Below are 16,017 nucleotides of genomic sequence, written 5' to 3' on the forward strand. Positions count from 1 at the left end.
TGATGTAGAGTCAAAAGCTTGGTGCAAGCTTTAGAACGCTGAAAGTTATGAGTATTGTAAATCGCTAACGGAGCAGCTGAATTCAAAGCCGTTTAGCTACATGAGCGAAAAGCGCATACATAATTGCCACCGATGTGATTTTTGCTGAGTGTCTCGGAAGTAGTTTAGATCACTTCTGGACTTTGTAGTGTTCAGCAGCGACTGAAAAAACCCCTCACTCCTTTCTCATAAGTTATTATATAGAAACCAATTTCTATTAAAAAACTTAGTAACTAGTTTCCAACTGGTCCGAAATTGTTAGAGGTACCAGCCGACAATTTCTTAGCCACGCAGTTCTTAGCTTATTCTCTTTCTGATTGCCGTTCATGTTCAAAGAGGTGAGAAATTAAAACAACTGTAATAATAACTGTGCCAAAAATAATGAAAATGTAAGCAAATTCTTTTAGAATGCCATAAAATAATTTCAGTTGTGCGAAAGGAACGCCACGTTAACGAGTTGTGTTGCATGCAAATGGGCAGAAATGTGTCTAAAATTAAGTGCTGCTGCCATGCAAACTTCATTCGCTTCATGAATATGCTATGTAGACGGGCTTGCGCGCGGGGAGCGCGCAGAACAATAGCGGCTGTCACATGCCGCGGACAGCTTGTCGGTTGCGCGGTTCGCTCGCTGTCTGCTGGCGCGCTACTTCATGCGACTCGCTGATTTATTCATTCATTAAATGAAAATGAAAATTAAAAACAAACAATAAAACAAAAAAAATAATGCCAGAAGCAGCAAGCTAAATAAGAAGCGCGCTAGAGAAAAGCATTGCGGTCCAACAAAGCAGTCTACATTAAAACATTTGCTCAGGTTAACTACAGAAATTCACAACTCTTGAGAACATTGTCAAGGCTGCTGTCGCTGCTTCTTCTTCCCGGCTGCTTGTCCGCCGTCGCTGCTTCATGCCCACACTTCTCTAGCCTTCGCCGCGCAATTACTTATGTGCCTTACTGCCGCCGAACAGACGACCGTCCATATCGTTGAACTTGAGAAGCTGTCTTGACTGTCGACCACCAGCACTGTCGCTATCATTTCGGTCGCTCGGTTGTCACAGTGAGGCGCCGACTTGGACTTCATATCGCGGTCAGGTTGACCCTCTCCTCATCCTCTCCACGCCGCTTCGGTGACACTGCGCGGCGTTACTGCCAAAAGAACTTAATGAAAAAATAAAACACTATAAAATTAATGGGTCCACAAACCACACACACACACACACGCACACATGTTAGGGGGCAACAACAGCATTGGCATAAGTGTGAGCAAACAAACAACTGGCATTGGCTTCGTGGCATCATTCACTTGCGAACACAGACCTATGTAAGTAGATAGCAGAACTAATGATGCAAAGGCGCGAACGAAAGCCAAACAGCAAAAGTAATCAAAAAGCACAACAAAAATAACTTCCCGTTTCAGCGCACAGACAGAAAAGAATTGAAAACTATAAACATGAATTTTTATACGGTTTGAGTTTTAGCAAAACTATTGTTAATGTTGTTTTTTTTGTTGCTAATGACAAGGTCTTACTTGGTTTTCGTGCTGTCGCAGGTTTTCTTCTTAATTGCTTATTTTCCTTTTTATTCCATCGGACCGTGAGAGCATTTCAACTTAATTTCTGCTTCACGTTGACGAAGCCACCCATCCGGTAGAGCAACACTCGCTGACTACGCTCGGCTTTGCACGCTTATAGCTCGTACATTCATAGATTGCTTGGTGTTAAGCAAATGGATATTCGGCTTTCGTAAATGCCGATATTAAAGATGTGCAACTATCATTACATCTAGTCAAGTTACCCTCTTTGTTATATTTCTTTCAAGCAGATGGACGCATTTAAATTCTGTGTGAAACTCAGTAAATCTGCGACAGAGGCGATATGAATAAGCAGGCTACCCTGTTTAAGCAAGAAGTGAAGAGGTCCCTGATGAAAACCGATGCTCATTGTCTTTGTTGACATCATCCACAATGAGTTTGTTCCGCCTGGACAAATCGTCAACGCCAAACTTTAAGTGGAAGGCCTGAAGAGACTGAAACAAAGGGTCAATCGAGTTGGACAAGGTATCGCAGCCGATTGGAAGTTGCATCACGATATCGCCCCGGCTCACACCGCCTTGTGAACAGGTATCTAACCACGCCGGCATCCCAACGCTTCCGCAACCACCGTACAGCCTAGATGAGTTCCTCCGTACTTTTTTTTTTTTTTTTTTTTTTTTTTGTTTATATGCCTGAAAAGGCTAATGAGAATGCCTTCCGTGACGCCTTAGATGCTTGGAACTTGCGCTGTATATCGTAATATATCAGAATATATATCTTAAGTACAACAAAAATGAAGATAGATTGATTCCTTATATTGACTACGGCCTGGATGGGTTGGGTGACACAAAATTTGAGCGAAAAGTGAATTTCCAAACATGAATGGAACAACTTACGTGCGTCCAATCAAAACGGTTTGCCTATAGCTTAGCCGTACTACAGATAACGTTCCGCTTGATTTTCCGCTGTCATTCATGCAACACTGAACACAAAGTAAAAAACAAAAAAAAAAAAAAAAAGAAATTACATAATACGGCCAGATATAGATTTAGTAAAATGTAGTGAATGAATGCATAAGCAAAACCATGTGTGTATGTATGTGTTTGCCATATGAAACTTTGATGCAACACAGCTACTTGTTTGAGTAAATTAACCAGCGGATGCCACTAGAAAGATATGCTCCATTAAGCCGGGCTACTATGCGGTGTGTGAAAGGTATGCCAGGAATTTTCTAAACGACGGACGGCAAGCTGAACGCAGCACATAGCAACATACGCACACTAACTGCATTCATAAGCGCACGCCAACGTGTGGCAGAGAAGCTCTGAATAGCTGGCGTTGAATGTAAGTTGCAGATGCCACCTGGCGCGGTGATTCACACACTCAAATAGAACATTTTCCGACCACCAAGAAGGGGCAATAGGTTATGGCAGAGGCACTCAAATGCAGCAACTAGCGACCTTTCCAACGCTCTGCTGCAGTTTGACCATAATGCCATCACCGGAGACAGTTATAATTATAAGGAGCTGCACACACATACACATACACATTCTAAGTTTATAGGAGAAGGAGCACTGGATGAAAGTCCGTATAAATACCTGCAGATTTTATAAGCCAAGCTAATACACACCCAGAGTTGTGAACTGAAGACGAACAACTTTTGATGCAATTAGAAATGAAATGCTGCCGCAGAGCGAAGCGAGTGAGAGATGCGGTAGCAAGCAATTTTTGCGCAAAAGTCCAAACACAGCAACAAAGTTGAGCAGGAAAAAAGCATAAAAAGGAACAGCGCAAAGCAAACAAGATAAATGAACGAATTAGAGTAAAACGTGAGAAGCAAACATGGAGCGCGTTGCAACAATGAGTGGATGTTTTCATATATGGGAAAGCAGCAACTGTGAAAATTACATTTTGCTATGGAAAACAAGTAACTTGCAACGCGTGTAGCCGGCTTTGTGTGGCTGCTGCAAGAAACTAGTTCAAAACTTGCTTCATATGATGCTGCAACTTTAGTTACACACGCTAACATATCTGCGCGCGTTTGCCTATCTACATATATACATATGTGTTAGCTGACAGTGGCGTAGAGATCTTTTGTAAAGAAGGGTGAACCACTCAAATTGCTGAAGGTGCTTAAGGGTGGCGTTCTCAAATGCTAATAAAAAATAAAAAGAGCTGTAGACTGTCTGTGTCAAAGTCTCTTTCGGTTAGCCAAACGAGAGTTCACCAGATATCGCAAACGAAGACGAGAGTTCGCTGAGCACACTATGTGATATTATGTTTTTATGTAAGATTTCTCTGATTATTGGTCATTATTCACATGTTTTGGATAGGATAGCAGTCGATATGATTCCGGTTTGTTATTCGGTCACTTGGGATGCTGTTAATCTCCCTCTCTCTTTTTTTTCTTTCTCTATTTTTCTCGCTCTCTCTCTTTTACCCTCCCTCTCTTCCACTTTCAAATCTCTTTCATATTCTATAAAAGATTTTTAAACATTGAGATCCTGCCACAAAGTACTACACCACGCCTTTGAACGAACACCTGCTCGTGTGTTCTTACCAACATATCTCAACTATATAGTTGCGTTTTCGTAACTCCATTTATTTAGTGAATATACAATAGAGGAGCAAAAACCGGCCACTTTAGTTACTTCGCACAACTGCGCACATTCTAATCCCAACTAAGTAAGCGGCGCACTCGACACAGTGCTGGCTTCAAGCTATCTGCAACCTACACCGGCAAGTGTGTAAGATATCCGACATGGAGCAAATGGTGTGGGCAAAGTTACCATGTTACACACACACGTGGATGTGGCAATAAAACTGGCAACCACTGCAACGCGGCAGTTGGCCGTGTAATCAGAGCTGGCAAAGCAATAAGATGCTCTAAATTACCACACACACACCTCTGCGCACACTCACAATCACACGTCGCAGCGTCTTGCACTTCCTGTCCCGCTGGGTCCGTCATCAGTGCCAGCGGATGTTTGCTTGGCCGTTATTGTTGCTCGCCGCCGTTTGTGCACGAAGGTAAGCTGCTGCACAACGTTTGGTCACTGTGTTTATTTTTCGGTTTCAGCTCTCATATGCAGTTCCACGAACCGATACCTTCTCTTTCGCGCCAACAGCTGAAAGGTCCATATGTATGCAAACAGGTACGTGTAATGAAGTCGGCTATTAGAGTAGAGCTGGATACAATAGTCCAGCCAGCTAGCCATCATCCTACAATGATATTGCCACACTAAAGCAACTAAATCTCATCCGCTTTCATGTCTCCGTATCAGCACCGATCGATTTAGCTCACTACAGCCTGACTTCTTTCCACCGGCTTAGCTGCGACTGCGACTCGGCGTTCTTATACTTCGACTTCGGGTAGCTCGTCTCTGCGGCGCAACCTGAAATGTTCTTCCATAAATCGACTGTGTCTTCATAATCACCTGTATGCTCTGACGTTTGCCACTTAGGCCACTGGCGGCGAAACTATAGACACTCGCTGGCACATACATACCTCTGTGAGTTAGTAAGCGTCTTAGAGTATTTGTATAGTTGTATGTGTTGATGTGGCTCAGTGTCCGGGAATTGATTTAGTCTTTCAGTTGTTATTTGCTCTTCTCTGCTGATTCTGAGGCAACTCCGCAGCAGTTGGTTCCTTCAGCGGTTAAGGCATTACACCATTCTTCCTGTTGCAAGATACCACAGTAGGCGAATGACTGGCAGCGAAAATAAATAAATCTATTTGAATTTATATCTAATTGTTTGTTAATGGTTTTATTGCGTATGTATGTATGTGAAGTTTTTTGTTTTGTTCATTGAGTAAAATTATTGTTGCTCATTGTAACTTCACTTTTAGTCATATTATTATAGAACAAATCACGTCGGCGTTCCATTTGTCGTTTCCTCAGCTCAATTTCAGATTGCACATATATAATCAGTATAAAAATGGTTTATAAAATATAAGCTTTTCATTATTTTAGCAATACTTGTGCCATTGTCCACAAATTTACTGAATCAAACGATCACGAAGCTATCTGAGTACGACATCTTAGCCCTTTAATGCACGATCGCATTTCTACAACGCGAAATGTCGATTATTAAAATTAGCTATTTGAAAAGGAATGGACTTATTTTGACTACACCTGGATTCAGTAACCACAATATCTAATCACTATTATTCTCATAAGTTTGGTTTAAAGAAACGTTACATTCTGAGAGACAAATTACTTTAATTCGCTCTAACATTTGCATATCATTATTTGGCTCACTTCGGTAATTACTGTCCAAAAGTAATAAATCGACTCAAATCATTCCGTTCAAAGCATTTCGCAAATGGTTGCGCTCGCTCTCTTTAAGCCGTTGTTCACTGCAGAACCGTTAGCGCAATCAGTAATCTATCTTAATTAGTTAAAGGGGAGCGAATTCCACGCCTGCATTCGGTGCCTTTCGAGACACTCACCATTTGGCACTCATTTATGTAATCATACACACACATACACACATATGTACGTGTGTTGTACGTAGGTTTGTGCTGAGTAACTTTTCATTTGGCTTTCTGATGTCGAGTTCAATGCACGAATACACCTTCACACTCACTGCAGCTGCAGTGTGGCTAACCTCAATAACTTTATCTGTGTCTGTCTATGTGGCATGTGCAGTTGTAGCAAGTCAGTGACCGCTGAAGCGGCGCGCGGCTTAAATCAATCAATGATCTGCAGTCTGTTGGGAAAAATCTCCAGCGGCGCGGTGCGGCGCGGCACATTGAACTCGACCGCCTACCCAGTAATCAGCCAAATATATGTAAATACCCTAACACACACATGCATACATTCATTCATTTAATGCTTGCATTCGATTAATGCTTGTGGCGGTGCGCTGCGTGAAAGGTCATTGTGTGCTCTAGTCATGATAAACCCTTGTGCATGAAGACTAAAGTCTACGCAGTTCAAAGTAAGCCATTGAGCGAATCGAGGGGGAAATGATACCTGTGAATGGGCGACTGACAGCGTTGACCTGCATTAATGGAGCATTAACTCACGAAAATTGTATGCATTTGAGCGGAATTCGTGAATCACAATGCAACGCTGTGAGGCGATGACACAATTCTGCTTGGACTGTGGAGAGAAAGGCCAATTTGCAACTAGTCATCAGGAATGGAATTGTATATTAAAATACTAATGCGTTAATTACCTTTATTTTAAAAGTTAAATGCTAAATGGGCGAGTTCAAGCAATACTTGTAGAGAACTGAATAACAAGTAATAATATTTAAAGCTTACTTTAGTATAACATTGCAGTCAAATTGATGGTCATATGTATAGTCAGAGCTAATGAAAGGGATATATGTCACATCTAGGAGAGAATAATTCACTAGAACACCATCCAAAGTAGCTACTACATTCCTAGAGTTTTTTGCAGAACTCGATTCATCTAATTAAGAGTCGAAAGCAAGTGATATTGAAACATTTTACAAGCGAAGTTTTTAACTTTTCTCCTAACGCACTGTAACTGCTAGACGATATAATTTTCCCTTTTTAATTGTTGCTAAATCTTCACCTATTCGCCTCGGTACTCTATTGCACTCAAGCTGAATACTGGTGCTGTTGTTGTTATTGCTGCTATTGTTGTCCACAATGTTGACACAGATTTACAATTAAGTGATTTTAACCTGTTCTACGTGCTTTCCGAGCGTTTCATTTCGTGCGAAATGTTGTTGCTTGCATTATTGTTACATTGCTTTCGCAACACAGCGTGCTTRTTGTTGTTGTGACTGCCACTTCCGCTGCAGCCACTACAAACAATCGTATTCTAGTTCTTGACCCTTTTCTTTTGTCTCACCAAATTGCAAGCAACCGGCGCAAAGGCGTAATGAAAAAATAAGTAAATCAGAAGCAAAAGTAATCGAATTCGTTGGCGATCGGCTGAGTCGTTGCGGAGGAGTGAAAGAAAGAAATTGTGCTACGACAGGCCTGAATAGAGATGCACTGGTTGTGGAATGTAATTGAAAAACGGCGAATAGGCGTTGCAGCAACAACGAATGCTGTCAAGGTGTTCAATACACCAATGCGGGCGTGAGCAGGCAACAACAACAACAGCAACAAGTGTGCCAACGACAAAACTTCATTTCGTCAAACAATCAAAGCGAAGCACGAAAAAACGGAGGCAGAATGAAAATCGAGCCTCAAGAATGGCAAGCAGAAAACAGAAGAAAGGCAGAGAACAACGTCTGACACTGTTATTTTGCGCCATTGTGCCCCCGCGCTCCTCTCACTTCCCTGTACACCTGCGCATTGCTGTCTTTGTGTTGTGAATGCGGCCACAAAAGCGTTGATCCCTACACTAAATCGATTAGCCCAGTTGCCTAGAAAATGTGAAAACAACAAATTGTTTAGCTTTTGCTGCCGTCTTTGTTGTTGTTGCTGTTGTTGTTGTTGTTGCCTCCCTCACCTCAACTCAACTGAACGCAGCTCAACTCGACACAGCTCAAGGTGGGCATAAACAAACTAACTAACTAGAAATCTCGCCGAGAGTCTAAAGCACAACTACAACACAATGCTGCCGAGCAACAGTAACTAGTCTACAGCCAACAACTACAACAAATGCAATGGGAGCAAATATTGACAGCAGCGATGTCTGATAGAGCAACAGTAACAACAACAACTACTAACGTAGTAAAGTAATAAAAGCAGCACGGTGTGTTGTAGTTGTAGCGGCAGCCGCCGTGGGAGTAAGTCAAGTGGCTTTGTGGCAGCTGCAACAAGCAACAGCAGTACGCAAATTCTTGCCACGCTTTGGCCTAGCTGCAGGACCGAACGCAGACATACACACATTTGTATGTATGCGTGAGTATGCATGTTGCAAGCAATAGCTGCAGCGCTTCAGCTTCCAAACAAAAAACATTTTTCTGCCTTTCAAGCCGTTCCCCTCCGCACAATCCCCTTCCTTACTCCTTTGTGCTGGCATACATATATACACACATACACACATATATATGCACTGGTTTACAGTTTTAGTGGGTGTCGAATTCGGTTGCGATTTATGAAGTGATGCATGAAATTGCTCTCAACTATACTCTCTCGCTCGCCAGTTGCCTTTGAGGCCCGAATAAGTTCGTTACAATTTAGTTGTGTAATTCCAGCTAGTTAGCAATGCAGGGAGCATAAAAGCAATGAAAACAATTAATTTCGCAAACTGAAGTTCAACTTTATAATGAATGTGAATTTTGAAAAATGATCAGCTATCGGAAAAGAAATTATTAATTCGGCAATTTTGATGGATTCCTTTTATATTTTCCATTAATAAGAATTAGCTAGTTAGCTTGACTCAAAATCGCATGCACTTCTTTTCTAATTAGTCAATCGTAGCAATGTTCTAATGGGCTAAGCAACATGTTGATAACGGATCCTGTATATAACTGTAAATATAGTTGATTATACCCAATTCTGATCAAATTTGTAGGCCTTTTAAATCTCCGAACCTACTTTTCCACCCATCCACCTCTCTGGATCCACTTTACGTCGGCATACGATCCACCGCAAAAGTTTCTTGCAGCCGGTTCAATTGGATGTGTCATACCATAACGCCAAAGCCATAACCAAAGAATTCAGTAGGTATGTTTAGAGTCACGGCGTTATGGCTTTATGGTAGTGGAGCACTCATTGGAAACAGTATTGTCCGTAAAGCATGTTCAATCAGCTGTTTTACATGGTTTTAGTTATGCCATCTGTAACTGAGCTTTAATCCATTATTCGTTCGCCGAACATAATGTTGCATGAATTCTTACATAAATGCTTCAGCAACATGTTGCGACATACGGCTATTTGCCGCCACAGCCACCACTAGTTGTTCGTGACTTCCAGTGAGCGCGCTCTCTTCGCCAATTTCACTTTCCGCTTCGTACAGAGACTTACTGCAGAGAGAAGTCTCCACCGCTTGTGCTCACGGCGGCACTTGGCCATTCAACACACGCAGTGCCTAGCTGTGCACGCAGCAGCTACTGGCACTGAGCGTGGGCAAATCCTGCTTGCACTGAGCGGCTTTTGTTTCGAGTAGCACACTCGTTGGCAGTGTAGGTGTGTGTGAGGCGCGCACTCTACACGTTTCGTTAAGTCATGCTCCAGCCTTCGTGACTTCCAACTGGCATTGGCGGTGTGTCGCTGTCGTCGCAGTCGTCGTGCTCCAGCACGGTGCATTTTGAGTTTGCGTTTAATTCATTTTTCTTCAGTCCACGACGATTAACCATGCCGAGCGGTTGGGTGTATTCGTGCAAGCGGCGTTATTAGGTTTTATTGCCAATTGTAATGAAATCATTTCATTAAAGTGAGCCAATTATTAGTTGCGGAAAATTGTGAAATCAAGTGAAGCGCACAAAGTATCTAACGGTTATTTAGCGCTGGCAAAAGCCTGAAGTGCCACTGTGAAAAGTTATTGGTGCTTGTGTGTATATGCGTTGATCGGATTTTCCATGCATGTAAATGCCAAGGAAGCTTAGTAGAAATTTTCGTGAATATTCGTGTAATTTACTGAATGAAATGAACGACAGCGTGTCGAAGTAAAAAATCGTTAAAGGCGAAATTGTGCCAAACGAGCAAACAGCCGAAGTTGCAAAAGCAAATAGGCTGGCAGGCTGTTAGGCAGTCCGTTAGCCAGTCAACAAGCCAGTAACGCGCATAGTTTTCGGAGGATAAGTTTTGCAACACGCTCACGTTCTAACCCATGTTGCGGCATTCAAAGGGGGTGTGAAAATTTCACATCCTTCACCCAAGCACGGTGCGTGTGTGTTTGTGTCTCGAACTCCTAGTGGCTAGCATGCTAGGAATATCATATGCAAACAACAACAACAAATTAAGTGAAATACAAAATCGCGTGCTATTGACCAGCGCATGTTACAGAAAAAAAATTGAGATTCGCACGCGCTACAACAACAATTTTTAAATGAAGTGCGTTCCCAAAGGTTCGATATTTGTACTTGAACTGCCGAAAATAGCCAAGTGCTGCTGGCAGGAGTGTTAAATTTAGTCGGTTCATGCAAATTTGAACCGTGGCGCGAAATCTGAACGCCCAAATGTGTATGCTACTAGAAACCGTTAATTGCTACGAAACATGAAATTCGCAAGTTAATACATTGACGGACCTACGCCACACTTATGTATGCGGTGCTCCGGTGGCAGAAATTGTGTTGTACACGTGAAAGGCACGTCACTCACGCATCCTGCGAGGCTAATCACAAAACATTTGACCCAAACAAAAATATAGCTAAAAAATACCCTGAAGAAAAATCGTGAAAATAAAAATGAAATGTGTGAAAATCATGTTGGACGCCTATAAAATCAGACGGATTATGGCCATTGTGCAAAGCGACGACCGCCAGACACTTCACTCATGGGAAATACACACACCCACACACTCACACACGCATTAGCACACACACCCCATTGTAGGCCTAAAATTGGCTAAAATCTAAACAAAAGTGAAACCGCAAAGCAAAGCAATAAAAATTAAGCCGAAAGGTGGTGCGAAGGACACGCGCGAAACGCAAGAATGCGTGCTTTGTGTTAATTAAAAAAGTTGAGAGGCCAAAGTCTGTGTGTGCAAAGAAAATATAAGCGATACACGCGGGCTTAACTCAAGTAATAACAACAACTACGCGCTGCAGACACAGCAATCCTTTCGCGTGAGCAGCGGAATTTAAAGCAAAGCGTCAAAGCATAAAAGGACTGCAAATGACGCATAGCTCAGCGGCAGCAGCTTCGATTTTGTTTGCTCGCTGTGTCTAACTTTGGTTTTGGTGTGAAACCTTGTGGCAGATCAACAACTGGAACCGCGAAAAAGTGTTTGCGAAAGACAAGTGAGACAACGTTTAAGAAGTTCTTTACCTTTTCGAAGTCGAATTATTTTTTAAGTTATTTTCTCGCTTTTTAACGGCGCTACTGTAGGCTCCATATACGCATAGCTCGCGTAAAACCAATCGCGTGACGAATAMTGTGTAGGAAAAATATTAATAATTAATTAATCTCCAACTTGTAGTAGACAGACCGCACGACTTGCCACTTCTTGAGCATGCAAGCAAGTCAGTGAAAAAGAAATAATAACATATCCAAAAAAGAATAAAAAAATAGAGTGAAAAAATCATCTCCCTTTGAGATTAGAAATTAAAATACTTAAATGTGCGCGGCGAACACAGTTGCAAGAAGGACTCATGCCACGCGAGCACAACCAAGTGAAATTCGACACATACTTTCATATATATTCCAAAGAGAGACAAGTCATGCATTCGTGTGCATAAAAAATACCTAAGCTCACATATCTAACAAAAAATAACAGCTGAGGCAGTTTCTAAAACCACAGAAATCATGCAAAATCGACAGCGACAACAGTGTATCACCTGCCACTGCAGTCACAGGCAGCAGCGCACAACGCTTCAACAATACCATCACCAACATCAATATACACGACAGCCGCAAGGTCGGCTCAAATATCGCACAACAACACGCCGGCTGCCACCACTGTGGCCGTTACTTCTCTCCACACTGCTGCTGACCGGCCAGCCACCTAGTTCGCTAGCCACACGCTTCAACCGCCAAAGTCAGGGCCACATTTCGTACGGCGCCGCAAGTGGCGCCAACAGCCTGCCCTCGCCGCACTTTCCACTCGATGCCAACAGCGCGTACGCGAGCAGCGGTGCCGCAGCCGGCAAGCATCACGCCAACATGAACAATGATGTTTACTCGGTGGCCGACAGTCAGGCCATGACCGATGATTATATGGCGCAATTTGGCAAACCACCTGCGTCACCGCCACCACCGATAATACCGCCATATCTGACGCACACGCATTCGACGTCCGCCGACAGCACGCTAATCGTGCACCACCAACCGCACCTGAGCAGCTGTCAGACGGTGTGCGCGTGCAAGTGGAAGGGCGGCAAGCAGACGGTGGAGTGTATCGATCGGCAGCTCATACAGATACCGGAGAACATCGATCCGTCAACACAGGTGCTGGACATGTCGGGCAATAAGTTGCAGACGCTGTCCAATGAGAAATTCATACGCGCCAATTTGCTGAATTTGCAGAAGCTGTATTTGCGCAGCTGCAAAATTGGTGAAATCGAACCGGAAACGTTTAAAGGTCTTACCAATCTCGTCGAACTGGACTTGTCGCATAATTTGCTGGTTGTCGTGCCATCGTTGGCGCTTAGCTATATCTCATCGCTGCGTGAGCTGACGCTGGCTTCCAATCATATACACAAGATCGAGTCGAACTCGTTCGCCAGCACGCCGTCATTGCACAAGCTTGATCTGTCGCACTGTGACATTCAGTCCATAGCACCGCTTGCTTTCGATGGTTTGGAGGGCTTAACTTTGCTCCGTCTTAATGGCAACAAGCTAGGTGTTTTGCAGCCGCGTACGATCGAAACACTGAGCAAATTGCACGGCATTGAACTGCATGACAATCCATGGCTCTGTGACTGTCGCATGAGAGATGCAAAACTCTGGCTGACCCAAAAGAACATACCATATCCCGTAGCGCCGTTATGCGCCGGTGGGCCCGAGCGCGTCGTCGATCGGACCTTCTCCGAGCTGCAGGTGGAGGACTTTGCTTGTCGACCGGAAATGCTGCCTATTAGTCATTATGTGGAGGCGACGATGGGCGAGAACGCTTCGGTAGTATGTCGCGCTAAAGCCATACCTGCGGCCGTTATAAATTGGTACTGGAATGGCAGACTGTTGTCAAACAACAGCGCGTTCAGTTCTTATCAACGTGTGCACATCTACGAGAACGGACACTTTGAGAAACATTCGCGGTTGGTGCTCACCAATGCGCAGGAAACAGACTCCAGTGAATTTTACTGCGTGGCGGAGAATCGTGCGGGCACAGCCGAGGCCAACTTCACGCTGCATGTAAGTATGCGTGCCGCAGGCATGGCATCACTCGGTAGTGGTCAAATTGTGGGCCTTAGTGCTGCTTTGGTAGTTTTAATTGTATGCATTTTGCTGGCGATAATGTTTCTGCTGATGCGTGTCAAGCGGCAGCCGTACACCGAAAGCAAAACGCCCAACCATATGGAGGTGGTGACTAGCGTCAACCATCAAAACTCCATAACGAACAAAACTCAACCCATTACCGGAAATGGCAGCATAGGCGGCGTCGTCATAGCCAACGGCGCCATACCGAACTGTATAGACACATCAGGCACGCTAGAGCGGAAGGGCAGCGCAGCGATGTCAGCGAATGAGGGCGGCTTCACCAATCCTGTGCAGAAACCGCCACGCCTCACGGACCTACCATACTCAGCCACTGGCTACGACAACAACGGCTCTGCTTTGTCAACGGCGCCTTGCTACCTTTCGCCTACAGCATCGGCTGGCAACAACCCAGATCTCATTAATGACACAAAACGTTTCGGTAGCGATGAGTTTGCTGATCTGAAAATACCAGCGATACTGACTGCTAATTTGGGCACCGAACTGGGCAACTCTAGCGGCGAGTACAGTCGCGCTGGCGGTTGCGACTCACTCTATCCCTCTGGACTGTGGGAGAATACGCCAGCGGGCACCTCTTCAGCGGACGATCTCTTCATGAAGCGCTACACCGACAAAACGCCTATCATTGAGTCGAACCAACTTTACGATCTGCATGAGCGAACCGTCGACTACTTCAGCAAAACATTTCCACGAACGCATTACAACAACTTGCAGCTGGCCGGCGGTTGTGCGTCTACCAACGGTAGTAATGGCGGTGGGGTCGGCGGCATGTTGCACAATCCGTCCACGTCATCGGCCGCGCTGCTGCACAATTCGAACGGTGGCATGGGCGGCACCCACTCAACCGCCTCAACAACCACCACCAATCTCTCAGGCTCATCCAGCGCGTACGTGGGCGGCGGCTACCCCAATGACTACGGCCTACCATTGGTGCCTGGCGCCGAGCACCAACACAACCATCACCTGCAAATGCATCCACTACAACAACTGCAACAGCATATGACGCCGGCAGTGGCGAGCCAACATGGTCTTGGCGGCAGCGCCAGCGGCAGCGGCAACAGCAGCAACCACAGCAGTCCACACTTCAGCAGCAGAACACTGCCACGCCTGCACGAGCACAGCGGCAGCAGCAGCAGYGGCGCTGGACTCAGCAGCTCCAGATCCTCACCCACACCAGCGACGACCGCAGTGGCGGTGACGGTGACGCAAAACGGCACGGGCCAAACGCACACTTCAATACTGCCGAACGGACAGCCGGTGAACGCCAAGACAATACGCGTGTGGCAGAAGGGTGGCGTGCCAGTGCTGCCACCGGTGACGGCGCTGAAGCGCGCGCTGACGAGCAGCAGCCGCAACTCACCGGACGAGGGCTACCAGGAGGGCTGCGGCACTGACGTGTAAAACGAGCCAGCGACTAGCAACAGCGAGACGTTCCTTACATTATAGGCGCAAAGGTACTTGGTGAAGTGCGACGGCGACGGCGACACAATCTTTTTGATTTTCCATATAAGTTTTGTATATTTTTGTGAATTTAGCAATTAGTTTATGCTTAAGTTGTTGAATTTAAGTGAGTTTTTGCACACAGCTGTACGCAGAGCGCGTCAAATAGTTTGTAATCACATTATTTTTTTTTTTTTTTTACTAATTTACTTTCTATCTAAAAGAAGAATAATTTCGCGCATCCATACTAATACTAATACTAATACAATTGACTGCAAACGAGGAGAGAATGACGACGATTAGATTTTTGTACTGAGCAGCTGCGCTCCGCACTCGGCCGTTTGTGAGGCTGACGGAGCGCGGACCTGCATAACTACTACTACTGCAGTTCGCCAGTGGTAATAAACGTGAATGTGATAGTGTTTGAGTAATTCATAACTAAAGATAATAATTGAAAATTGTGTAGAAGGATGTTACTTTTCATTTAATATAAAAATATATATAAATATATAATATAATATAATGTATGCATAAGTCACAGGATAAATGAATTTCGAATGCATAACTACAAGTATACTTTTAGGGTTAATGTAAATAATTACTAAACTACTAAAGTCGTAAGAGCAGCACGTAGTTAAGTACCAAATAAAAAGTAAAAATAAGTGACATTCAAAGCAGACGCAGTGTTTCAAAGTTGTGAAAATATATTAAAAAAAACGAAAATTAAAAAATAAATAATTATTTGTGGAAATGAAAATTCAATGGTAAATACTGTACTAAAAAAGTTAACTGCAAGTGGTGCATAGTATATTGATAAACTAAATATTTGGCGCGCAGTTGGAAATATTCATGTGGCAACTGAAATTCGGGAGTCCATTGAGCGCGCCTAAAATGCGGCAAGTAAACTTTCGGCAATGTTTGCGCTAAATGTTCGTGTGCTGTTGCAAGCAACCAAAGTCCGAAGCGCACTGTAAGTTGGAAAACAATTAATTTTGCAATCAAAGTACTTTTGTTGCTCCATTGTTTGCATTTT

At 44.1% G+C, this 16,017-nt stretch overlaps 1 protein-coding gene across 1 annotated transcript; it reads left to right on the forward strand.

Annotated features, from left to right (window-relative positions):
• Window positions 1-9,804: 9,804 nt before the first annotated feature.
• LOC108978888 lies at window positions 9,805-15,692 on the forward strand. Its single transcript, XM_018949396.1, has one exon. The coding sequence runs from the start codon at window positions 11,913-11,915 to the stop codon at window positions 14,943-14,945; it is 3,033 nt and encodes a 1,010-aa protein (XP_018804941.1). The 5' UTR covers window positions 9,805-11,912; the 3' UTR covers window positions 14,946-15,692.
• Window positions 15,693-16,017: the final 325 nt, after the last annotated feature.

This window comes from Bactrocera latifrons, unplaced genomic scaffold (genome assembly GCF_001853355.1).
Source record: "Bactrocera latifrons isolate USDA-ARS-PBARC rearing strain unplaced genomic scaffold, ASM185335v1 scaffold_129, whole genome shotgun sequence".
NCBI lineage: Eukaryota > Metazoa > Arthropoda > Insecta > Diptera > Tephritidae > Bactrocera > Bactrocera latifrons.